This window comes from Condylostylus longicornis, unplaced genomic scaffold (genome assembly GCF_029603195.1).
Source record: "Condylostylus longicornis isolate FDR11 unplaced genomic scaffold, ASM2960319v2 ptg000135l, whole genome shotgun sequence".
Taxonomy (NCBI): Eukaryota; Metazoa; Arthropoda; class Insecta; order Diptera; family Dolichopodidae; genus Condylostylus; species Condylostylus longicornis.
In genome coordinates, this window is record NW_026578103.1 from 14,706,203 (window position 1) to 14,733,477 (window position 27,275).

General features: G+C 26.8%; 3 protein-coding genes across 12 annotated transcripts; 1 reads left to right on the forward strand and 2 right to left on the reverse strand.

The window, feature by feature from the left end:
- The first annotated feature begins 814 nt into the window (after positions 1 to 814).
- LOC129615152 (ring canal kelch protein-like) lies at positions 815 to 8,546 on the forward strand. 5 transcript variants are annotated; one of them, XM_055530238.1, is made up of 8 exons: positions 815 to 1,147; positions 2,932 to 3,081; positions 3,688 to 4,089; positions 4,152 to 4,616; positions 4,688 to 5,336; positions 5,403 to 5,527; positions 5,657 to 5,747; positions 5,817 to 8,546. In XM_055530238.1, exons 1-8 carry the CDS (start codon positions 1,005 to 1,007, stop codon positions 8,133 to 8,135), a joined length of 4,344 nt encoding a protein of 1,447 aa, XP_055386213.1. In that variant the 5' UTR covers positions 815 to 1,004; the 3' UTR covers positions 8,136 to 8,546. The 5 variants fall into 5 exon arrangements, with proteins under 5 accessions (XP_055386213.1, XP_055386212.1, XP_055386217.1 ...); XM_055530237.1 differs by having other exon boundaries at positions 5,657 to 8,545; XM_055530239.1 differs by lacking the exon at positions 815 to 1,147 and adding an exon at positions 1,959 to 2,179 and having other exon boundaries at positions 5,657 to 8,545.
- Positions 8,547 to 11,720: 3,174 nt separating this feature from the next.
- On the reverse strand, positions 11,721 to 21,410 carry LOC129615498 (serine/threonine-protein phosphatase 1 regulatory subunit 10). Of its 6 annotated transcripts, none has more exons than XM_055530756.1 (6): positions 21,362 to 21,410; positions 19,595 to 19,723; positions 19,442 to 19,539; positions 19,112 to 19,383; positions 17,045 to 18,484; positions 11,721 to 14,189 (listed from the first exon to the last, which is right to left on the reverse strand). In XM_055530756.1, the coding sequence occupies exons 2-6, from the start codon at positions 19,595 to 19,597 to the stop codon at positions 12,424 to 12,426; spliced, it is 3,579 nt and encodes a 1,192-aa protein (XP_055386731.1). In that variant the 5' UTR covers positions 19,598 to 19,723; positions 21,362 to 21,410; the 3' UTR covers positions 11,721 to 12,423. The 6 variants fall into 6 exon arrangements, with proteins under 6 accessions (XP_055386731.1, XP_055386733.1, XP_055386729.1 ...); XM_055530758.1 differs by lacking the exon at positions 21,362 to 21,410 and adding an exon at positions 21,176 to 21,251; XM_055530754.1 differs by lacking the exon at positions 21,362 to 21,410 and adding an exon at positions 19,937 to 20,196.
- A 1,117-nt stretch (positions 21,411 to 22,527) lies between these two features.
- Positions 22,528 to 23,817, reverse strand: LOC129615500 (peptidyl-prolyl cis-trans isomerase, rhodopsin-specific isozyme). Its single transcript, XM_055530759.1, has 3 exons — positions 23,193 to 23,817; positions 23,032 to 23,135; positions 22,528 to 22,964 (listed from the first exon to the last, which is right to left on the reverse strand). Exons 1-3 carry the CDS (start codon positions 23,688 to 23,690, stop codon positions 22,862 to 22,864), a joined length of 705 nt encoding a protein of 234 aa, XP_055386734.1. The 5' UTR covers positions 23,691 to 23,817; the 3' UTR covers positions 22,528 to 22,861.
- Between the last annotated feature and the right edge of the window lie 3,458 nt (positions 23,818 to 27,275).

A 27,275-nucleotide genomic window follows, 5' to 3' on the forward strand; every position in this document is an offset into this window, starting at 1 on the left:
AACAGTCATCATATTCCGCGCATACTTCATGTATTTTGATTATTTTTCTAACAAAAAATTAAAAAACATAGATAGTTATAATTATTTCTTTAAAGCAAAATATTCACACTTACATTAAGTCGCTTCACGAGACAAAAATTAAAAAATAACTCAGTTAAATATTAATTCGTGACAATTAGCCGAATTTTTTTTATTAGTTTGTAAGGCTGGTTAGAATTCTCTTCCGTATAAAAATAAAATTGAAAAAAAAATATCATGTAAAGAAAAGAGTTTTATTCGTCTTGCTTTTATCTGATAAATGTCAAATAATTAATTTATTAAATAATAATAAGCCTTGAGAGAAGGTTTGAAATTACTTACATATATAAAAAAAAGAATTGACTTATTTTTTGACAACGTCAAGGTATATGTTAAAATACTCGTATTTGTTTGCTTTGTTTTTTGTTTTTAGTAGCAATAAGTTATGCTTTTAAATTATACTTACAGAAAAATTCGATAAAGAAATATATAAATTTAAATTTTCGAAATGATATGCCACATAATATATTCGGACTTTAAGAATATTTCACTTAATATCCTCCACCATTTGAGTTATGATGATTATTTGATAATTGAAAATTGAGTCTATTCTACAAAATTTAGTTTGAAAATAACCAGAAAATCAACCTATAATTATTATTAATTTTTTTATTAGCAAAGTGAAATGTGTCAAACTTTTAAAATTGACATAAATTGACTGTTTTCACACTACAGCAAGGTATTTTCAAAAACACCTAAAACGTCAGAAAATCAATTTTAATGTTCAAATCGAAATCACAAAGAATCGAGCTTGTTATAGCTCAAAATTCATTTTAAAAATTTTTTAATGGCACAAAATACATTTAAATAATAAAACTTTACATAATATAAAATATCTACAAGATTTGTTGATTTGAAAAAAATTTTTTTAATATTGAAAAATTTATGCTGACCGAATAAAAATTTGAAAATATCTGAATTCGTGTATGATAGCATTGAGTGCATTTTTGACGAAATATACGCTGGAAATAATGAGTAACCTAAGTGCTAATCAAAATGCAAATATAGGAAATTGCGGAGGACAAAATGGACAAAATCCTGAAGGAAGTAGTAGCCTTGAAAGAGGCAGGCAAGTACTCTAGAAATAAAAATATACATTTTAACAAAGTGATCCGCCATATTTTTTTTCATTACTGCAAATTATGTATCCATTAAATAATACACACAGATTAACGTATGTAAACAGATGATTTTATGCATTAAGTAACTATAAAATCACCATTTCAATAATTTTTATGTAATTAGGTACATGTATATTTTATGAAACATAAAAAATTAATATTGTTAATAATTAACAGCTAGGTATTTAAAAAAAATTATATATAGATAAATTATATACATATGAACATACATAATATGTACTTAAAGTATAAAAATAAAAATAATTTCATATAAACTACTAGGTATATTTGTAAATAGAATGGTAAATATTTACTTGGCATTTTGTTTTACAAAAGTTTTCGGGATTTGTAATTAGTATTAAATAATTCAATTTCATAAATTTTCACGTAACATCACAATGTTAAAATAGCAATTATTAAATTTTGTTACCAATAAAGCAATTGGGTTTTCTCTGTAGGATGTTTGTAAAGTAGATATGTATATACATTTTTTATTTTGTATTAGCATATACATATGTAAATGGCTTTATAAATAAATAGATACATACACATATTAAACACTTGCATTTTAACCAGTTTTCAATTAATTGATTTTAATAAAGTAGGATTTAGTTAAAGTATTTTATGAAGCTTTCTACAAAATAAATATCTCTAGATACAATATGTTTGTACACATCAACCATTTTAATTTTAATTAAATTGTTAATGTAGGCAGGTAGCTAGGTATCTACAAAAATTTTTATTGTTTGTTATTATCTGTGTAGGTGCTATATAGAAAACGACGTAAATATTTGAAAAAATAAATTGAAATTAAATTTTTATTTTCTTATTATAATCAGATCTGACGTGTGATTCTTCCATTTGAAACGAAGAATAATGTTAATTTCAAAATATTAAAATGTTTTGCGTTGTTTATTTTTCTTTGACTTCACGAAAATCTGCTGAATCATTTAAATTCATTTGTTATTATGCAAGCACAGGTATGTATGTGTATACCAAGAAACTATATGTATATGAATTATTATATATGTATCTTGAAAAATATTGCTCGGACAATACTTTGGCGTCATATAAATTCTGAACATAACACATCGCCGACTTTTTTGTTCATATTTTAGAAGATGATACAATGTATCTGATACATCTTTGATGCCATTTTAAAGATAACCTATGTTACGATTAATATTTCCAATCAAAATTTTAAATTTTCTAGTCACAGATTTATGACAAAAACTAAATTCTATATAATCTACCTAACTTTTGTACAATATTCGTCTCTTGTAAAGACTTGAGTCCAATTTGATTCTGTTAAAAGAAAATAATTTTCATTTTCGATTCATACCATAAAATTTTGGTTAAAACATTAACAAATCCACCCAAGATTATTTATTTTTAGGTACATTTTACACGATAGTTTATAACCATAAAAATTTTATCAAGGATGTCGTGGTAAGAGCAGGTTAGATGTTTACCACTTTTACTTTATCATATTGTATCTACAATATGTGATTAAATTAATCGAACGCATATAATTTTAAGTAGGTGTATTTAATATTGTATATTAAGGTTCCAGATAAATTTTGTTCAATAATGAAAATAACTTTTTTTTTTTAAATAAATAAGTACTATTTTTCCGCGCACTTTGTTCAAAAAATATAATCTGATTAATTCAAAATGGATTTTTTTTTTTTTGTGTAATTTAAATAATTTCATGTTTATATTCTGTTTTCAGTTGCTTGTTGCGATATGCAAGTCAAAATTCACTTGACGAAAGTTCTCAGAAACATATCCAACGGCCCAATGGAAAAGATCGATCAACAGGCGCATACAGAAACAATCAGCATACATCAAAATCATTCGAAACAATGAACGAAATGAGAAAGTAATTATTATTTTCGATACTTGTATTATGTTATATTGAGATAATTAATCTTTACCATTTGGTCAGATCATTGATAAAAATTAATTTCGAAATGATATTAAATATTTGATCTAGGTACTTCATAATTTAATTGAAATAATTTTGTAAATGCAATTTTGGGTTTACATATCACTATGCATTAAACAAAATTTTTTTGAAATCTTTGTTTAGATATTGTAAGAAAATAATGTAGATTAAAGTTTCATAAATTTAATTTCGTAAAGAATTCAACAACAATTTTGGTAAGCATTTTTTATAAGACAACAATGGAATATTGATATTGAACCCACTTTTTTCTATTTAAATATTTCCTATTATTTGAAAAATTGTCACTTAAGCTTCTGTGCTACTGCTACAAGTTATTTGTTACTATTTCAATCATTTAAATTAAAAAAATAACCATCCTTATCTTTTACTTCTTATAAATAGTTCCTGTAAAACAGTGATATCAAAAGATTTCAATTATTATTAATACTTTATGTCTTTTTGATTGTCTAACGCGTTCTAACAGATATGTTTTTATAAAAGTTATCCGGTAGTAAAAAGTAAAATATGATGTGTTTTTAGGCAAAATCTTCTTTGTGATGTTACCCTTATAGCCGATGGAATGGAAATTTCAGCTCACAAAATGGTATTAGCGTCTTGTAGTCCATACTTTTACGCAATGTTTACGGGATTTGAGGAGTCTCGACAGGATCGAATAACTCTACAAGGTGTTGATTATCACGCATTAGAATTACTAATTGAATATGTTTACACTTCTGTGGTTGAGGTAAATGAGGATAATGTTCAAGTTTTATTGACTGCCGCAAATCTTTTACAATTAACGGATGTCAGAGAAGCTTGCTGTGACTATCTTCAAACCCAATTAGATGCATCAAATGCTTTGGGTATACGAGAATTTGCTGATATACATGGTTGTATCGACCTTTTTAATTATGCTGATACATATATTGAACAACATTTTAGGTAAATTTATTTTTAAAGTTCCATAAAAACCAATTGCGCTCCAAGTTAATTATTTCCAACAGTGATGTAATAATGTATGAAGAATTTCTGAATTTAAATCATGAACAAGTTGTTAGCTTAATAAAAAATGATCGCATATCTGTTAAAAATGAAGAACAAGTATATGAATCTGTTATTGCCTGGATAAAACATGACCCACAAACACGCGATTTATTTACAGCGGACATCATGGAACATGTTAGGTTGCCGTTTCTTTCCAAAGAATATCTAGCACAAAGAGTTGATAAAGAGCCATTGTTAGAAGGAAATATTTTTTGTAAAAATTTAATAATAGAGGCTTTAACGTATCACTTGCTACCTAATGAAACTAAAAGTGCTCGAACTGTTCCAAGAAAACCTGTAGGTCTGCCAAAAATTTTGCTCGTTATTGGTGGACAGGCTCCAAAAGCTATACGAAGTGTAGAATGTTACGACTTGCGAGAAGAACGTTGGTATCAAGCGGCTGAAATGCCGAACAGAAGATGCAGGTAATTTATTATACATATTACATTAAATCAATATATATAAAAAAAAAACTATAAATCATTCTTGTTTTCAGGGCTGGTTTATCAGTCCTTGGTGATAAGGTGTATGCAGTGGGAGGCTTTAACGGTTCACTACGCGTTCGGACTGTTGATGTTTATGATCCTAACAATGACACTTGGACAACCTGTAATAGTATGGAAGCAAGGCGATCCACTTTAGGTGTTGCTGTATTAAATGGATGTATATATGCAGTTGGGGGATTTGACGGCTCAAATGGTCTAAATTCAGCTGAAATGTATGACCCGAAAATACAAGAATGGCAATTTATAGCATCGATGTCGACTAGACGTAGTTCTGTTGGAGTAGGAGTTGTAAACGCATTGCTTTACGCGGTAGGGGGCTATGACGGGGCTTCTCGGCAATGTTTGGCTTCCGTTGAAAAATATGATCCACACACTAATTTATGGAGTCCGGTAGCTGATATGAGCGCACGCAGAAGTGGTGCAGGTGTTGGTGTGTTAAATAACATTTTGTATGCAGTTGGAGGCCACGATGGGCCAATGGTCCGAAAATCGGTTGAAGCCTATGACCCGGAAACAAATTCATGGAAATCAGTATGCGATATGGCTTATTGTCGAAGAAATGCTGGAGTTGTAGCCCATGATGGATTATTATATGTTGTCGGAGGAGATGATGGAACTTCTAACTTAGCTTCAGTCGAAGTATGAAAACTTGAGACTTTAAAAAGTATTTGAATAAAATTTCTAAATTACTTCAAACTCCTTTAGGTTTATAGCCCCGAAACAGATTCATGGCGAATTCTTCCAGCAGCAATGACAATAGGGCGAAGTTATGCTGGAGTATGTATGATAGACAAGCCCATGTGAATAGAACAGCAGGGTGCGATAGCACGGTAAGTACAAATTTCACAGTTTTCTACGTATTTTAATTTAATAATTTGTATGAACATAATGTATAAAATGAAATTTTTTTAATTTTAAAGTTAAATTGTATTTTAATTGCAATCAATTTTAAAACAAAGGTCAGCAGCATTAACAGCAAATAATGGAGTAGAAGATGAAAATAGTCAGGCTGAAGGTACGGCGGAAACTGGTGCTGTAGGAGGAGTCCAAGTAAATCAATTTTTGCAAAATTTACAAAGACCGGATAATAATATTGCTAACAATGTTTCTCAACAACAGCCCCAAGCTAATATTCCTCACTATGAAAACATATACGAATCTATAGAAAATTATCCAGCCGGAAACAATCAAGCTGTGAACCCTTCCATAGATAACAACATCAGTAATATGAACAACAACCATGTAAATAATAATGATAACAACAATATTAATAATAATTCTGCTTCTGCTGCTGCCGCAATCGCCCCTGCCGATCAACTCGTTAATCAAGCCGGTGTCTCCAACAATTCTGGAGCTGTTCCAATGGAAAACAGAGCTGCACAATCGATTCGAAACAACAATTTGAATTTACAATTTCGAAATGATCTTTACGATAGAGTTAATAATTCTTCAGCATATGATGTCCCGCGTTCTGTTAGAAGTAGTTTGGGGATGAGGCGAAGTAATTTGCAGCTAGATTTGCATGCTGCAAACCGTTTACGATGTCCGAATGGTAATAAGAGTTTGGGTATTAATATGATACGAGAAAATAACAGTAATGTAATGTGCCGTCAACGTTCTTTTGATGACACTGAATCACATCATTACTATAATTTAAACTACGGTTCAAATTCAGCAATGCGATATGAAAATATTTACGAACAAATTCACGATGAACCATTATATAGAAACAGTGCAGTCAATGGAAACTCTACAAATTCTCGATTATACGGACGTTTGAACGTTATTGGGCATGGTATTGGTAGAATTGAGCGTCACCTGAGCTCGTCATGTGGGAACATAGATCACTATAATTTAGGAGGTCATTATGCTGTTTTAGGACATTCTCACTTTGGAACAGTTGGTCATATTAGACTAAATACTAATGGGAATGGTATAAACAGTAATGGTTTTATGACTAATCAGACCATGAATTCAAACGGAAATCACCCTAAAGATAATTATGTAAAGACAAGTACTTCTTCGTTTTTTAGTTGTTTGGGCGGTGAAAACTCTCAATCAATGAATAACATATATCGTTCAACTTCTGCCAATAATAGTAATTCTACAAGCACTACGAATTCTTATTTATCTTCTTCAATTAATTCAAGTAGATCAAATACACCAAATTTAAGCAGTGGAAGTAGCATTTCGAGAAATACTGGTGCTATACCGAAAACTAAACTTGGGAAAATACCTAGTGTGAATTCGAATATTTCTGTTACATCCACCCAAAGCACAACAAAACAAACAGGAAAAGCACCAACACAAACAACACAAAATTCAATTCACAATCCTGAACATTCAAGCACATTAAATCGTATATCAAAATCATCTTTACAATGGCTTTTAGTTAATAAATGGCTACCACTTTGGATGGGCCAGGGACCTGATTGTAAAGTAATTGATTTTAATTTTATGTTTTCGCGCAATTGCGATGGCTGCGAATATAATTCCGCACAAAAAACGCTTGTTAATCCAAACGCATTTCAACATCAAGATATTATTAAATACAATGGAAAGCAACATGAAATATTTTCTGGAAATACAACGACCACCAGGCGTGGTTGTTCTTTAAATACAATTCGTCCACTGCCAAATAATTTATCCAGATTACGAGAATCCGAATGTGGATTCAATTCTCTGCGAAAAAATGGTTGCACCACTGAAGAAAATAATTATGAAAATGTTCATGTCCATTTCCATAACGGTTTTGAATTCGGAAAATCACGAGAAAATTATGATTACGTGAAACCTCCAATGTTAAGAGCAAGAAGTGAGAGTCCAACATTCACCCAAAGGGTTTGTGGAAAGCATGCACATATTGAATATTCGGATCCATTCAAAAATTATGAATTAAATGCGGAAAATAACACTTTTAAACCACAAAAGAAGGAATCTAATATTCATCATAGAACTGGAAAATTTAAAGTTAATGAAGGTGCCTCAACCTCAAATGGATTGTCACCAATTGTAAAAAAAGAATCAGTAAAATACAGTAATGGAATTAAAGTTGAGGCTTCAAATAATTTTGATCGTAAATTGGGTAATATAATAAATGACAATAAGAAACAAATAAATAACGATTTCAATGAACCAAAATCACATAATAACGAAAACAACGACGATAAAAATATTAAGTCAAATTTGAAGGAAATGGATAATGATATTACTGCTGGAAGTACAGCGTCACCAGAATTTATATACAACGAAGGTTTTGATGAAGATTCTGATACTTATGAAGATTTTGACAGTTTAAAAGATGGAAATAATATGTCTGTGGTGCATAATGATAATGATAACAAACCGCAAAATAAATCTGAGACGGCTAATATGAGAGAAACATTGCCAACAAAGGAAGAGACTGAAAATATTGATAAGATTGATGATAATTTTTAAAGTATAATCGAACTCGTTATTTATTTTATTGATACAATAATAATCAAAAAATTTAATTAAAAATTATTCGCAATAGTAATATTATTTTTAAATTTTGTTTGATTAATTTATTTCCGTGAAAAAATTTTTTATAAATATGCATGTATTCATTAAAAATTTTAAAGCACAAAATATAATATTCGAATAATGAAAATGAAAAAAAGAATTCGATACGAAAAAAAACTTTTCGATGAATAATAATTTTTTTTTCCATTTGGTCATTTTTACAAGTTTGAAAGGAAAAATAATAATATTAAATTTACAGTATTCATATATACATTTTAAATGCTTACAATTTTAAACCTAGTTTTAAATATAAAATTTGTTTGTTTGAATTTTTGCAAATTGGATTAATAATTAAAATTTAGATCCTAAACAATTCATTAACAATTAAAAAGGAATCTTGGAAAATTTTTATAAAACCATTATACAAAAATGACAATTATATGTCTGTCTATATTTTTTAAAAGAAATTTTGTAATGAATTCAAATATATAATTAAGTTTGTGCTTTGTTTTTCTTTCTTTTTTTTTTGTTAGTAGAGTAGTTGTTCCTCAATATGTTAAGACTTGAACAAATTTACCATTTAACATTTAATTTGTGATAAAAAAAATTATTAGTTTAAAGTTTAATAATGTATTTAATTTTATACTAAAAATTTCATATTATAATGCAGTTGGATTATTTTGGAAATTAAGGGTTTTTAATTTTACAAAAAAAAAAAAATCAAAAATTTAATTAGGACTAATATTTATAATTAGGAAAATAAAAAAACTTGTGTTTGTAGCATAAGACATTTTTTTTTTGCATTTCCTTCCTTCCAGGTCTTGTGAAATTGAGATCACTTCAAATGCATTTTTCGCTCCAATCCGAAGGCTAGTGTTTTGCTTTGATTGGGTATTTTAAAACATTAAGGGCCTGATCGTCTATCTCGTTATTTTACTCGGAAAGTAAGAAGAAAGTGAGTAACCATCATATACTCGTATAATGTAATTGCATTTTTCTAAAATGCATAGAAAATTAATTCACTTTGTTGTTTAAAGTGAGACGTTCAGTCGATATTTAGAGAACTAACTCAAAAGTCCAATTGAAAAAATGAGCAATTCTTATTGGAAAAATAAAATATCCATTAGAAAATACAGAGGATTCTGACATGAAAGTGAACAAGCAGTGAGTAAAAAAGCGAGATAAACGATCAGGCGTAAGACTGCAATGAAAACTGTAAAATTTGAGAACTGCAAAAATGTGGATATACTGTATTATTGATTTCATTTCTGCATTGCTTATTTTTTGTGCTTATATCTCGTATAAATTGGATCTACCCAAATAACACATTTTCATATACTTTACATACTGGATTTATTATTACTCTAATAATGCTTTATTTGAATTTAAACTGTTAAAAATTTAAATATAAACGTTAAATAAAAAGAAATGTATAATTAAAATTTAGTATAAATTTTAAAAAAAATTGATGTTACAAAAAGAAAGCAAAGTGCTTTAAAGGGTTTGTGTCTGGGATGTAAAACTTTGATATTCTTGTGGTAAAAAGCTGTCATTTTCACAAACAAATAAAAATAATATTATTGTTCGCATCTCAGTTTGTATGAGATGAGGACACGACTGACAGAAATAATGATTTTTTGTAATGTCATGGATAAGGGTGATAATTAATTGAAGAAAATTTTCGGCAATGCACAAATAATAAGCCTTCATGCTAGGTTTCAAATAACTTTATTTAAAAAATCTCATGTTTTGACGACATCAAAGTATATATTGAAATTAACACATAATGTCAAAAAATTTTCACTAATTTAACTGAGTTAAAATTTAATTAGATCTCGCGACTTCATAATCGGAATCTATAACCACATAAATATATAATTAAAAAACTGGAAATCTGATTGAAAGCATTTTTCAATTCCAATTCACAATTTCTGCTATATTAGTACAAATAATTGTCACTAAGCATCAAATTAATATTAATAACTGACACCAGATGATCATCAACAATGTTTTAACACGAAGCATGTGTACTTTTTTTGGTATGGTAACTACATACTTGCGTTGTCATATAACCAATTTTGAAATTTGTATAAAAGTAGGAAAAATATGAAATTTCAATGTGTTCTTTTAATTTTGTGAAATCGAGTGTAACGTAACAAGCACTTTATAATAATTTTATGTTATTTAATTTTTTTCAGGAACAAGCTCATAAAAACGGCACACACAATTGATTTTTGATCGAAAATATCTTGAAATCCCTTTTTTGTTTCTATTTGATTTTACTTTTAAGTTCAAAGAAATAAATTATTAATAATTTTGAGTTTGTGATTGGTTGAATTTTGTGTTTACACCTAACCCATTTTTGCTAAAATTTGAATGTAATTTAAAATAATACAAATAATAGAATAAAATAAAAAGAATAATAGAATGTATTTTTGTAAGAATTTGAATAATTTTATAATACATTTAAATTTTTACAAAAATAAGAATGTATAAATTAGAAATGTTTGATAACGCAAAATTTAGTGTCAAACATTTCTAATTTATGTATGTACGTATATGTAGCTGAAATGATATTTTTTTTTGAAATGTAAAATTTTATTCCAACAGAATGGAAAAATTTTTCAAATATTTCAATTAAATGAATATACCATCATTGAAGTTTTTTAAAGCATTCTTATTCTTGCACTATTTCTTTAGCGTCGAATTTTAATTCGAATAAATTCTTAGCATTTTGAATACTTAGAAAGTAGACTTTTTTTATCTTCGTCTGACATACAAAATCTATCGCGTTATGCGATGAACACCGTATGAAAAGGGATGAAATTGATTAAAAGGCGTTAACATATTTATTCACGTTTATGAAAAAACAAAATTTTTAAAGGATCAATTTAACACCAGACAGCAGTTTTTTAACAGTTGTTTAATTTGTAGATTAATTTCTACGCAACTTCTTCCAATGGACTTGACATTATGTTAGTTCGCTTAATTTCTTAATTTATTATAAGTATTTTAAAAACCTAAAAATCAAAACAAAATTAAATTTTCAAAATGATTTATTTTATATTTATTTAGCTTCTACAGTAAATTTACAGTACTTTGACTTTGTGTTGATATTACAATCTAATGCTAATTACAATCATTAAATGCGTAAACCTGATTTTTCATTTAGAATAGGTTGACGTGGCAAAATTAACCTACATATTTTGATTTTGATTATGTATATATGTATGTATTTTATATTTATGCTATTTTAGTACATAAGGGTTGCTATTTAAACACAATATTTAATTTATGTTAAATACATTTTAAATAATTAAGGGTTTCGGTAGAATTTTGTTATGTATGACATAATACATGCATGTGTACATATACTTATGTATCACTAAAATATGAAATAATGAAACAAAAAAGTATTTAAAAAAAATTTACAGAAAATGGAAACTGAATTAAACTCTTTTTCCTTTTTTTTTCAATATTAAAACAGAAAGCAAATAATATTCAATTATTATTTATTTTATCTTCTTTTCATTTACAATAAAAAATTTTTCATATAAAATCAACCTTATCAAGAAATAATTATTCCTTCATTTTTATGCTACGAAATAAAGAAAACATAAGAAAATCAACAATTTTTTTTTTGTAACAATTTTTTTTCTTTTAAATTAATAGCATTGATTTTAAAAAAAATTATGAAAAAGTATTAAAACATACTTTGTCTTGTTGATTCATACATATACTATTAATAGATAAAAAATAATCCTAAAAATTTAAATTACGTCCCTATGTTCTAATACTAACTAGCATTATAAATAGTTGTCATTTTTAATCAATAAAGTTTCCCGTAGTTAACATGTTAATGCCTATCAAATAACTTTGATCAGTTTTTCTTCCTATTTAATAGTTGAAAAATTTACCTTTTTTTTTCTTTTTTTTTTTTTTTTGATTTTGTACTTATTAAACATAATTTTTCTCTTCAAAACTTACAAATTCATAATAGACATTAGAGCTTTGTTAATTCCATTTGACGATATAAAATTGCATAATTAAAAATGGCTTTTGTATCACAGCTGTAGAATATTTTTGTATAATTCAAGTTCGAATCTCTAATATATTCCAGCATTGTAAAACTTTTTACTCATGAAAGCCTTACATAATTTAAGTGCTTGCCAGAAATTAAAATTCGATCAACTTACGCTTCATCATCTTCATCATCATCACTATCTGATGAGGAAAATCTATGTTATATTCTTTGATTATTACCAGGATGTATATAGTTGCATTTATTTCCGTTACGACAAAAGCCACGTAAAAATTGCTTGCAAACAGAACGATTCGCGTTACCGTGAACCCAATTACTACGATCATTATTTCTATTATTGCCTCGATCATTATTATTTGATCTCCAATTGCCACTATTATTATTATTTAAACCTCCTGCTGAACGCCAATTTCCTCCAGAATTTTGATTTCTGTTTCCTCCTCCCATTTGATTGTGCATTGGTCCATTGTGCATAGCATTCATGTTCATACGTTGTTGTTGCTGCTGTTGAATACCATTAGGGCCAAATATTGAAGATAATAAATTTTGTGGTGAACCATTCATTCCATTAGGTGGGGGTCCGTTTGGCCCAAAAGGTAAAATATTATGCGGCATATTAAATGGTCCATTATTAATTGGTCCTAAAGGTGCTGTTGCCATCAAAGGAGGTGGACCGTTCATATTCCCGGCCATAGGGCCATTCATTGCAGCAGCTACATTCGACCTTAACATGTTAATATTATTGACATTATTTAGATTATTCATATTATTAGGCGGTAAAATATTGTTAATTCCCATGTTATTTGAACCATTTGGCCCAAGTCCTGCAACCCAATTATTTGGATTACCCATATTATTGTTTCCAACGGGTTGACCGCCAAAAGGTAAAAAGGGATTAAATTGATTGTTCTGATTGCCAAATGGGATTTCGGTACCCGGGATACTTGTCAAATTCAAACCACCATCCATGGGATCATCTTGATGATCTGGTGGGGGAGTACCTTTAGGTTCTGGATAACCATAACTAACAAAATCATTCACACTATCTGCTGAATTGCTTCCGGTAATATCATCTAATGGAATAATTTTTGGCTCTGTAATTGTACATTGTTCCATATCTGGTTCAGATGGAGAATCTGGAATCATTGCATGAGAAAAATACAATGCTTTTAGGGTTGTTCGTTCCCGTTCAGCTTGAATAGTTTTTTCTTTACTCTTACAACCCGGATCTGGATGTGGTGGAACATCATCAACTTCGATTAACGGTCTCCATTGCATTTGTTCTACCATAAGATCTTCATTATTTAATTTACGTGCTAAGAGGAATGCTTCACGCTCATGCATTCTTTCCATATTTTTCATATCAGTAAATGCTTTAGTTACATTAACACGCTCATTTTCGTCGAGTTCGAAATACCGAATTTCCTCGAGATCTTCTTGCGGTCGCCATTTTAATTTCTTTTTAGGTCCTGTGCGACGGTGTAAGATTAAAACACCAGGTGGCCCATCTGGACCACAACCAGGGCCTGGAGGTTTCTTAATTGGAATATATGGTTCCTCTGGCGATTTTGGATCAGAAGACTCTATTATCTCTGCACCGTCATTGCTTTCATCCTTTATTTTTTCATTATCTTCTTTAGTATTCTCCGCGCTAGTTTTTAGGTCAATATCTTCTTTGACTTTTTTCAATGGAATATCATCATCATCATCTTCAATCTTAATAATTGTACTTTCTTTATCATTTTCTGATTCAGACTTTTCACTTTTATTATCTAATTTAGTGTCAGATTTATCATCTTCCTTTGCCTCTAAAGTATCTTGATAGAATTTCAACGGCTCCACTTTTGGTGCAGTTGGACTCTCAGCATTTGCTGAATTACTTGGTCGTCGTTTTCTTTTTGTAACATTTTTCTTGTAAGCGGCAGCAGATAGTGCATCCATAAATAAATCACTTTCAACAAGGCTAGCTGCAAAGAAAAATCAAAATAAATAATAAATTATTTTTCAAATTGACATTTTAAAAATACATATTTAACATTAATGATGATTAAAAATATTTTGTTGGGTTTTATTTGCTGTTTGTCTGAAAATAAAAGTAAATTAACAAAAATTAAGCATTTTTAGAGATTAAAACTTTAATTTGGATTCGAAATATTTTTGCTTTGCAAAAAAAAAGCATACATATTACTTAATGTTACAACACTCGATAGAAATTAATATTGCAACAATGTATTTGTATTATTAAATCGACTGTAAGTTTTGAATTAATATCGTGATAGTGTTGCGATAAGTGTTTGTATTTTCAAAAAAAAAAATAAATAAAATATACCACAACGAACATAAAATATTGGGTAAGAAATTTGGCATAAGCTTTGATAAACCTTATTGGTTGCAAGATAATGGAATTAAAAATCCAAAAGTTTTGAAGAATACTTGTAAATAATCCCATTCAATTGAATTGATGGTACATGCTCAGGAGCGATGCGACTCGAACATTTATTTAAAATAAAAATATTCTTGAATTGGGACATTTAACATTTCACTTTATTTACATTAAAAATTCTTCAATTTTAAAATTGGACAAAGGAACAACAAAAAAGTTTAAAACTATATATAAAATATATTCGTAGTTATTGTTAAATTAAATTAATTCGCAAATTTTTTATAAAAATTGAAAAAAGTTGATTTAAATATTAAGGAGTTATCTACGCAATCAAAGGTAAAAGAGCGTTCCTGTTGTAATTATATAAATTTCCAGGATCAAAATGATGGTTTTCCATTAAGTATATTTAAAATAACATTGAAATAAAAAAGAAATTAAACAAGCCATTACAGATTTAACACCTTAAAGCAAGATAATAGTAAATATTCAAATATGGATTCTTATCCCCACTTTTCATAGTTTAAAAAATGTACAAAAAGCGCACCGATTTATTAAAGTTAAAAAAGGTTAATACATAGAAAATATTTTAAAATAATGATTTAATTTTAAATGGACTGAAAAACCTAATTTTTGTGTTGTTAGCCCTAAAAAAAATTTTTTAATAAATAATGAAAAAGCATCAAGTTAAATATTTAAAAAGTATTTTTGATCAAATTTTAAAAACTTGGTTCGAAAATACTCACAAACAAAATACATTCAATAAAATTTTCTATAAACATCAACAATTGAACTAAATACATGACGCGCCTATATTCACATGTCTATACATATTTTTAAGGAATGAAATTCAACCCTATTATAGGTTGGAATAACGATCGTTGCGAAAACACAAATATATGCGAGTTTTGACGTTGGAAACAGTAATTAACCCTTGAAATAGTTGTATTAAGTTTTAATAGAATGAGAAATGTTGTTGCACTTAAATTTTGCGTAGCAAGATTAAAAAAGCAAGTTTCCTTCTTTTATGGAACTGGATTTCCGTTTCATTGTAAATGTAAAACGGTTACTTATAATGTGCAGTAATCAGAATTAAAGGAATTTTTCTAAAGATTTCATTATTGATCCTAATAATTGGTGCGATTTTGAACTTTTCTAGAAATAATGGAAGTCTCTTACTTTTCCTTTAAGGGATTTTTCTTTATTGCTCCTTTAAATTATCTTTTTAAAGTGTTTATCAGTATTTGAGCATAAAAATTTTATTTTAATTAAATAGTTTATTTATTCTTCTTTTTTTTTATAATTTTTTTTTGTTTTAGATTGATTCTCTTATAACTAAAAACATTAAAATTAAATATTAAATAAAAAAAAAATTAAATGATTGATTGACATTTTATTTGTAGCCAACAACCATAATTATGTATTTAAAAATCTTATAAAAATTTTAATCAGAAATTATAAATAAATTATACAAAACCTGCAATTTTATTTACGTTTGCGTAAAATACGTAAAATTCCATCCATAACAATCCATACAAAAATAAAACAATTTTTCCTTATATTACAATACTTTCTCTAACAATATTGCAGCAAATTTGACTAGTGAAAAAAAATATTTGTCAATGTTAAAGTTAAACTTCTCCGTACACAATGGTAAAAAAAAATTCCAACAATTTTTACTTCAAACATAGGCATGTTGGGTATGTTATGAACTAATTTTAGCAAAACTACACTTGTTTCACTCAATATTTAACAAAAAGTATGCTATTATAAATTTTATTTAAAATTTAATTAAACCACTTTTCTTGCTAAATCAAAGTCATAATTGCACAAAAAGTTAGAACTTATAGGAGTAATATAAGAAAGTAATGTTTTTATTTTGTTTTAAGTAAAAAATTAATAGATCCATTATCACTTCAACTTTTAAATTATTTATATTTCTTAAGAAATGTTCATTCTTAATTCTCGAACCGACCACCATCTGTTGCTCTAAAAAAAATGATTCGCCATCTCGGCACAAATCCTTTTTCTTCCAGCATGTCATCTTGTAAAATCGTAGCAATTTATAATTAATTTTCAGATTCCACATACATCTTTAAGAAATTTTTATACAGATGATAAATTCATTTTTTCTAAAACACGTTGACCCTTTCCTACATTATTAATTTAACAAAACAAAAAATTCTATCTTTCAGAAATTAGATTTCACTTAAAGTAAAATTTCAAATAAAATTGACTTTCTAGAAACATTCACTTCTTCAAAAATGAACATTTTTCATTTCCCTAAAGATCGCTCCCATAGCATTTTCGCCTTCATTACGTCCACTATTATACTTACCATGTTGTGTAGATAAAATAAAAACCAACAAAATATTTATTCATCATTTATCTGTCAAAAATAAAGCAAAAACATGTTAAAAAAAGAAATATAAAGAATCTTACGTTTTGGTTTAGGAGCAATTAATTTAATAGAACCAGGCTTCTCAACTATATTACTAGGCATTCCAGTCATATCAATTCTAGGTTTCTTTTCTGCAGGTGGTCCACTATTGTGAGCAGCATTATTTTGGCCGCTCGCGGAATTTACAGAAGTATTAGAATTAGACGTATTTGTAGAACTACTACTAGAAAGTGGAGGAGAAGAACGTTTCAACGTTGAAGCAAAATTGCTACTACCAAGAATCCCACCAGCAGGTACAGAAACAGGAGTAACATTTGTCGGCTTTTTTAATTGCTTTCTTGAAGGTGGTGGAGGTGCTTCTTCGGTTAAGCCATGACTGCGAAATTGAGATTTATATGTTTTCACAGTTTTGGCTTTTTCTGAATCTTTTCGAATTTCAATAGACATTGAGGCTTTTTTAGACGGTATTGTTATAGATGTAGGTTTCAAAGCCTCGGGATCATTAGGATCCCTTGGTTTTTTAGGAATTTTTCCCAATTTCTCTAAACTAGGTGGAAGAACTTTATTTAAGGTATCTTTATCTTTTTCAGCCTGGTTGGTCTTCTCCTTTTCTCTTTCTTTTTCTTTCGACAAAGACTTTTCTCTTTCGTGTTTATGTTTATCTTTTGAGGAAGATTTATTAGAGGACTTTTTTTTATGGTCTTTATCCTTTTCACGATCCTTATCCTTGTCAGAATCTCTATCTTTGTCCCTGTTACTATTTTTATTAGAATGTTTTGATTTACTGGAAGAACTACTACTGCTACTACTATTCTTTGTAGATGATGAATGTGATTTTGATGAGGATTTAGATGAACTATTACTAGATTTATGACGATCTTTATCTTTACTACTACTGCTTTTTGTCTTATCCTTTACTTTATCTTTGTTTTTATCTTTTTCTTTTTGCTTATCTTTATCTTTTATATCCTTACTTTCTTGATTTTCTTCATTTTCCTCATCCTTGGATTTATTTTCATTTTCTTTATTAGATAATTTATCAGAAGATTCATCACTCTCAGATTGTTGGTCACCATCATTATCAGCTTCGTCTCTCTCTTTTGATTCATTACTTACGGTTGTGTCGTCTTCTTTGCATTCTTCTACCTTCGAAACAACTTGCTTGCCATCTTTAACAACAATTTTAAGAGTTAAACTACTAGACGATTCTGTCGACAATTTCCGTTTTGGCGACGGAGATGACTTAAATGTACTATCACTAGTTTTTGTGCTAGGGGATTTACTTGTTTCGACATTCTCAATTTTATCAGTTTTTGAATTCTCATCATCTTTTTTTGTATCAGTAGTTTTGCTAGTTATTTTGCTGTCCGAAGTGCTAGTTTCAGTCACTTTGCTGGTCGCATGATTGTTTGATGCTAAATTTGAAGCTTTTACAATATTTAACCATTGTTCAACTAATCGTGTTGCTAATATGCGTACGTCTAATAAAAAAAATGGAAAACAATTTATAAATTATTGAGATAGTGAAACGGTTATTTTGAAAGTTTAAATTTAATTAATGAAGGATCTTGCATACTACAAAATCGTAGGGATGTACTAAAATTTTTTGGTAAGGTAAATATACTAAACCCATGAATTCAACTTAATTTATTTTACCCAAATTTCTTAAAATTAAATTTTCTTTTTCTATTACCCACAACTGAAGGTTTTCCTTATTTTTCGATTCAAAAATATTCTGGTACCGACTAGCATATGGCTGAATGATACAGAAATTATCATTATAAAATAAAATTATTAAACATCAGTTTAATTTACAGAAAGTAAAATTATATAACCAAATAAAACTTTAACTCAAAAAACATACTTCGGCTTTCAATTTTACGCATTAGTAATTTTTCAATTTAGTTTGATAACAAGGCTTAGGAAAGCACGATATTTATTTTTAAATTTTGTTAAATATCCAAATTCTTTAGGGAAATCATCTTTTATATTTAAAAAAAAAAAAAAAAAATTATACGAACAAAATATTATCCACACTATCTAAGACTCGTTTTAGAAAATTTTCTCGCTATACTTTTTATGTTTAAATTTTAATTGCTCATTCTTACCTGGTGGACCTTCTCGAGACAGTTGCTTCACCAGTTTTGGTGAAGTATTACTTTTTAAACGTTCAACATCTACTGGACAAAGTAAAAACAGCTCCAAAATTTCAGTCACTAAAGGATAATTCATTGCTCGTAATCCATCGGTTAGCCACAAATTAACTAGTTGCCAACCTCCTGCTCCCATAAATTCTCCAAGCAAATCCGTTTTGGTACATTTTAAAATTTGTATGTATATGCATTTTGAAACTAATTTTTTTGAGTATTTCGTCATAAGCCTAGATGAATAAAATTTGTTATATGTGTTTGTAAATCTTTGAGCTATATTAAACTTACCCAGCAATACGTTTAACTTCATTCAAACTTAAAATACCACCATTCTTGTCCAAGAGGACTTTCAAACATGTTAATAACTGTAAAGGGTCTATCCTTGGCTGTAAAAACATTTTTTCTAAATATTTAATTTCAATTTATTTTAATAAAAATTACCATTTCAGATACGTTTTAATCAGCCCTCTAACCTGTCAATATGACGTTTATAAATCTGACGTCTATCTAAGACGCAAACCATATAATGCGTGCTCTTTGCTGAGTCACTTCCGAAATTAATTTAGTAACCTTTGAAACAAAATGGCGTCTTTAGATTTCTTGATATTTTAAATTTTCACGATTTTTTTTTTTTTTTTATAAAATTAAAATTAAATCACTTCAGAAAAATATTTTAGATTAATTCAAGATGAATTCAATATATTTTAGTCTTTTCTAATTTTATACTTTTTTTTTAGATTTTGTTTTATATGAAATTAGCAATTACGTAATATTTCCTCCTACCCATTTAAAATATAAATATACGTATGTATGTACATTATAATCTCAAAGAGGTCAAGCGTTTTCTACAAATTTTACAATAAAACCAAAATTGTTTAAAAAATTTATTTAATGACAAAGAAAAAAATGTATTATATGTATAATTTTTTTTTTGCGTTTTATTAAATTGGTACAATATTTTTTAATTATTGCCTACGCTTTAAATTGTCCGATGAACAACCTACGTTGTAGAATTATTTCTCCAAACTATTGATATGTCAAATTCACTTACCACTTAGCCACAAATTTTCTCAATTTCTTCGCTACAACACAACACTACAATGTCAAAAACAACCATCAACTATGTTCACATGCTTGTCTTGTCTGTATTCATAAAATCTACCAGTGTTTAAAATTTTCAATTTGTAGTTGTTTCACTCTCAAATATAAAGTAATCAATACTAGTGGAATATTTTGAAATGAAATAATTACTTTAATAAATTTTAAAATTTATGAAGTTTGACTGAATATTACAATATAAAAACATTCCTCACCACGGAGAATAAAGTTATATTATTTTTTTAAGTTCGAAATGCTTTACATTTTTATATTACACATTTTCACATGAAATATAGGATTGTAGAAAATTCTTTTTGAATATGTACATATTTCCAAAAATTTAAGCAATATTTTGACTATTTAACTTTTTAGGCATACAAAAAATACTTTTGAAATTTATTAAAATTTTGTAAAATCTATTAAAATTTTGTACAGAACGCTAATTAGTTAGATTTGTACAAAACGCTCATTAGTTAAATTTTAGGTACATACTTATAACATTCTAAGACATGATTTTTAAAACATTGTGTTTGGATATCAGGTATTTTACGTTCTCAAATTTGATAAACTATTTTTTAAACCTCCCTCGTACTTTTTGAAACGCTATTCATTCGATGTGAACTACATTCATTCATGAACTACATGTACTACTGTCGTTTTACGTAAATACATATATGTATATCTAAGATAATTAATATAATTATTATGTATAACTTTCGGGATTTCCTTTATTTTAATTACAAGTAAATATTTTACAGTCTAATTAAAATTTTAATTCTTTGTCACTTTTGTATATTTGAACTAAGTCTTTTTCTTGTCTATGAAAATTAATTAACAACGATAAAACTGGTCTTTTACCCCTACTTTGTAATGTTTGACTTCTTGTGTATATATGCATCTATATATACATACATTTATACGTACATGGAGAAAACGCCTTTACAATTAAGATATAATGGGTAACTTATTTTTTAATTTTCAATTTACTTTCCACACTCAAAAAGATTTAAACTGAGTTTTAAATTATTTTTTTTTTTTACACAATTATTTTTACATATAAAGATATAAGTATAATACATATATTTGAAAAAAAAACCTAATCAAACTCACCGTGTGTAGCCTAAGCAAAAAATTTTTTACGAATGAATATGAAATCTAAAATGGTGTACTAGCGTTTAGGTACTACCAACAGCTCAAAAACGAAAATCGAAAGAGTTGCTGATTTTCAAAAATTGTAGTAGAATGTTCCTTTTATCTTAGCAATAAAATTGCAATTAATGCGTGAGAATAACAATGGCAACTATGATTGTTCAATTTGTTTTTTTGCAATTTATGGTAGATTTTCTCATGATATCATCATGAATCTATTTTATCAATCTAGAACAAATTGTAAATATCAAATAATAATAAAAAATATTTTTAATTTGATTTACATAATGAAATAAATATTTTAAGTGCCAAATTGATTATGAGTTGAACGTTCTCGATGGTTAAACACAAAGTTTTTAAATTACAACACTACATTTTAAAAATGTAGTATTAATAACAAATAATAAACTTTATAGAAACTAAAATACTTAATTTTATAATTTTTTTTTTAAAAATTCATTATCAATAATAATTTTATTATTGTGTAAGTGATATACTATAAATTTATAAAAAATATTCTCAAAAAAGTTATCAACAAAATGAATTGAACACGAACATGCAGATTTTATAGATTTTATTGTATGTGATTATTCTCCACCTCATATCCTCGCATTTAAAGAACAGATCATAGAAATAAAAAAAGAAATCAAATATTGCTGGTAAAATATATGAAAGAAGCCACAGAAGACAAACATTTCGAGAAACCAAAAACTCAAGCTACATTAATCATTATGTTATTGAATTTGTACATATGATTTTGTTAATATTACTTTAGAAGTGAATAATTCTACTTCAATTTAGTGTTTCACGACTCAGGAAATTGTATGTACCTGACTTGGTAAAATGTTATCCAATTACAGTACTAGCAATTATGAATTCGGTCAAAATAAACAAAATGAAAAAATAGTAATAACCAAAAATATTTCTATAAAAAGCAAAAACACAAATTAAAACAAATTTATCTTATATTCTTATGATTATGAGGATCATTTGGGTACATACATAAGTGTTACCTGCAAAATCTTCTACATTTTCGAACTGAATTGCATTCAAACATTGGCAAAATGATTACTCAAAATAATTGAAACAACTTTACAGTCCTGATAAAAGATAAAAAATGACGGAAATTGGTTTGAAAAAGAATTTTTTAACAGATTTTTATTTTTTGTATAATATAAGTACATACATATTATTACCTCGGTACACTTGGGATTAATAATATCAAGCATTAATTAATATCAAAATTTTTAAAAAGCTCGACAATAGAATAAGTAGAATACATTGAAATTTAAAACTTATTCTAATAAAATTTGGAACATTATTCAAATTAATTCATTTAATTTAGTAACTTTTATTTTTGATTAGTGCATAATTTATAGCATCACATCACTTCCCTTTTACAAATTTTCACATTAATTAATTAATTTATTTTTAAAAATATTCAGGTGTATTTTGAAAAATCTAACAAACCATACTTAATTTTCGGAAAAGATAGTGAAAAATTGCTAAAACTATAAATGACATTGCACATGGTGGCCCAATAGCAACCATCCAATCCCATAATCTACAAAAATAATTTTTTTTTTATACTAAACTAGTCAGATAAAGTAAAAAATTTCTTTTTATCTTACGTATAGAGTTCATCTGATACTTGAAAAGGTTCTTTAATTTTAATTTCTCCACATTTATGAATTGTTACATTTACCAAAGGCTCATCGTCTGAGTTTGTTTTAACCTAAAAAATAAAAATTTTTACACTGGACATTTGGATATATTTTGGTTTTTTGATAACTTTTTCGATAGCGAAGAGAACTTCCATTCCTTCATACACTTTTCCAAATATTGTATGTTTGCCATCTAGCCATTCAGTTCGAGTTGTTGTTATATAAAATTGACAACCATTTGTATCTGGACCACGATTTGCCATACCAATAAAACCAGCTCTTGTATGCGATATTGTTAAATTCTCATCTTCAAAATATTTTCCAAAAATGCTAACAGAACCAGTTCCATCATAATTTACTATATCACCACCTTGAATCATAAATCTTTGAATAACTCTGTGAAAACGTGTTCCTTTATATGTACGACCATTTATTCCTTTAAGACAAATATGCCGAAAATTTTGTACAGTTTTTGGTGCATCATTTCCAAATAATCCAATTACCATTCGACCCAAATTTTGTGAACCGTGACGAATATCAAGATAAATTTTATTAGTTGCTTGAAATCGAAATGATTCAACTATTGCTAAACAATAGAATAATAAAAATATAATTTTTGGAAGCATTTACAAGGTCGTATCCGAAAAAAATTCAATATAGTTATATTTAAAATATTTCTTTAGTTTTTTTAAAAGTACGGTAAAATGAAAATTCCGATAAATATTGATTCAAATTTAACAAATTGTTAAAATTAGACTGGCTGAGTTTTTTCTATACAAAAATTTCACATTAAATTTAGAAGCCATATAAACGAAGAAAACACAAATTCTATGCCATGCAAATTTCATGTATACGAGTAGTAAAAAGAAATATCATAGAAAAATGTTAAAAACGTATTATTCAATTAAGTTTATGAACTTGAAACTTTTTATTTACACTAGATACATGTTTTGTATTTTGGGCCTACCACACGCTTTTATTTAGTTCTGCCATATTTATGTACTACTGTGGTACTTTTACTAAAATACTAACTTCGTTATTAAGAAATTAAGAAAGTGATTTTGATTTTTGACTGATCAATAAACATATAAAAATTAATATATGTATACATTTAAAATCAATATTGTCATGATAAAATTACAAAGTTAGAAATCGATACCGTTGTGATTTCAGTTAATGTTAGTTACCGTTGTTAACATACATACATTTATATGTATTACATAATATGAAAGAAAAAATTTTAAACCACGTAAAAATTGATTTAATGATAATCAATAATACCGGTATTGCGATAATACTGTTATGTTATTATGTTATTATAGCGTATTATAACCTGATTCAGCTTATATGTGTTAACTGCTAAATTCTGTTATGTTAGAATTTATTTTAATGTTTTTATTTAACAAACACTTAATTATGCATTAGTTTTTGGAAGTAATAATACGTGAGACTCTACTTTACTCATTATATCCGTACGAACGTATGTTCGCAGGGTATACTAATAAGCTATGGCATATTTATAACTCGCACATAGGATAACAAATTCGTACGGGTATCACAAAGCTGACACGGTCAACTCTATTTTTTCTTGTTTTTAATTAAAGATCATATGGTAATCCGAAATTTTTTTCAAAATGCAAAGTTCATCGAATCTAACAAAAAAAAAAATACTCATGAGAAAGTAATGCTTTAAGTTTTATCTACCTTTTTTAATTTATAAAAAATATGACCAAATGCTATTGAAGCAACTCAAATGTATATATTTGCTCTATATTATAAAATACATACATTATGTACTTGTGTTATATGCCTCATATATATGTACATATATGAGTTTTTTTTCATTAACGTCAGATGTAATATTTGTTTCTGTTATACACATTCTTTATTGTTTTAAAATTTTAAACTTATGCACTCCGTATTCATAAAAATAAGTAAGTACATAAACAAGCATAATAAATTTTACATACATATATAAATACAGAATTCAGCAATTGCAAATTTTAAGCTGAACTATGTATTTCTAAACATCCCATTGCTATAAAATCAATTCACAATCATTTCACATATCATAGAATTTATTCAACTATTTACAGTATTAAATCAAATTCAAAAATTTGAACCACTTATAAAAAACACTAATTTAACTAAAAACATAATACATTCAATAGCATAATTCAATTCATATTTATTCAAATATATGTACCTAATGTATGCAAACACATAGATACACCACCAAACGTCAATACAAATTTTCTATTGTATCTGACTCATTTCATACAGGCACAATGTACATGTATATACATACATATACTAAAAAATATATTAAAAATATATAAAAATTTCAATCAAAGCGATTATTATATTCATTCATTATAAAATATACTTATGTATGCACATATGTATAAGCTAAGTTCTGAAAAATTGAAAAACTTGAATATGTATGTATATTTAAATTTTATTTTATTCAACTATATTATGCATATTTGAGTTGATCTATTTGAGAAAGTTTATTACGAGTATGTATTAAATTTAAATTTAATATGTTAATTATTAAAAATTCAAAATATGTATGTATGTATTCCGTTTCAATTAAACAATCTACTCGTAACATTATTCATAAATAACTTATAAATATGCATAATTACATATGATTATAAAGAAAATGTTATTCAAAAATATTTATTAAATAATATATGTATATAAGTATGTACATATTTTAGATGTGATGAAAAACCAAAATGAATAACAAATTTTCACGTTAAAAATTTTATAGAATTAAATGCAATTAAATATTTTTTCACCTTTTTTTTTTTTGACGTTAAGAAAAATTATTACGTATGGGACAGATGAGTATGTACCATGTAAAAATGACGGTTGGGAATACCTTTTAATTAACTAATAATGAGAATTATAGTACTGAAGCATCCACATTATATCCTACACATATACACACACGATTATATTCATACATACATAATAATATACATATATATAAAATTTCCTTTCTTTTTTTTTAAATTAAATACTAGAGTAGACTTAAGTTATCTATATACATAAATGACTATCTTTAAACCGATGAAGACCGATTAAATTTTTTTAGTGATGGTTTATATTGATAGACATAATATTGATATTATTCGCGTAATCTTTATACATAATTTTAATACCAATACAGAAAGAAAAATAATAATAATAATAAAAAAAAAAAATAAATTGTAAAAAAAAATTTTTTACGCGACTCATGAAATTCTTTATTGAAAAGAAATGAAATAATTTTTTTTTTTGTTCAAATTTTTTTCTTATACATTATATTAATTCCCGAATGTGTATTGAAAAAAAATAAAATAGAGTTTTGTTTAATCAAGTTTTCAACATTGAAATTAACATATATAAATACAAATATATATATACATATATGTATATATATACATATACAAAATAAATGCACATACTTATATATTAGATGTAAGAATAAATAATGTACAATTTATTTTATGTACATCAGTACATACTTTTATTTTATTTTCATTTTTTTTTTTTTAATTATATTTTCTTCTAGCTTTGTTTACGTATAACAGTTAAATTTTTTTTCAGTATTAAATTGGCAACCTTCGATTAAAGGTGCTAAAATAAGTTGCGCGCGCAATAAAACTCTGTAAATAAAAAAGTTAATATAGTAAAAAAAAATATATAAGTATATGTATATAATTTTATTAATTTTTTTTATGATATACCTATGTACATACATATTTATATTTTATGTACGATCAATATGATATTCTAAAAGCAAAATTATAATAATAATTCTATATTTATGTAAATAAATTTTGTGAAAATTTAGGTTTCTCAAATTATTTTGTTATACACAAATTTCTACTCTTTGGAGATCAAAGCACAATAAACTTTTAAAAAATATTTATTAAAAAAAATTTTTTCGTGTTTTTTTTTTTTTGCAATAAATAGCTATAAAATATACATATTATATACATATTATGTACATGGCTTTATGAGTTCATAAGTACATACATGTACATATTTATATATTTTAAATTTGATGTGTGAAAAGATCCAATTAAAAAGGAATGAAAAAAAAAATAACAAATAAAGTTTTAATATCAGTTGTAAATATTTTTTTTTTTTTTACTTAGTTACAAGTAAAAAGTGTGTGAATTAAAAAGTTGTGACCCATTTGTGACGTCCTAAATAAA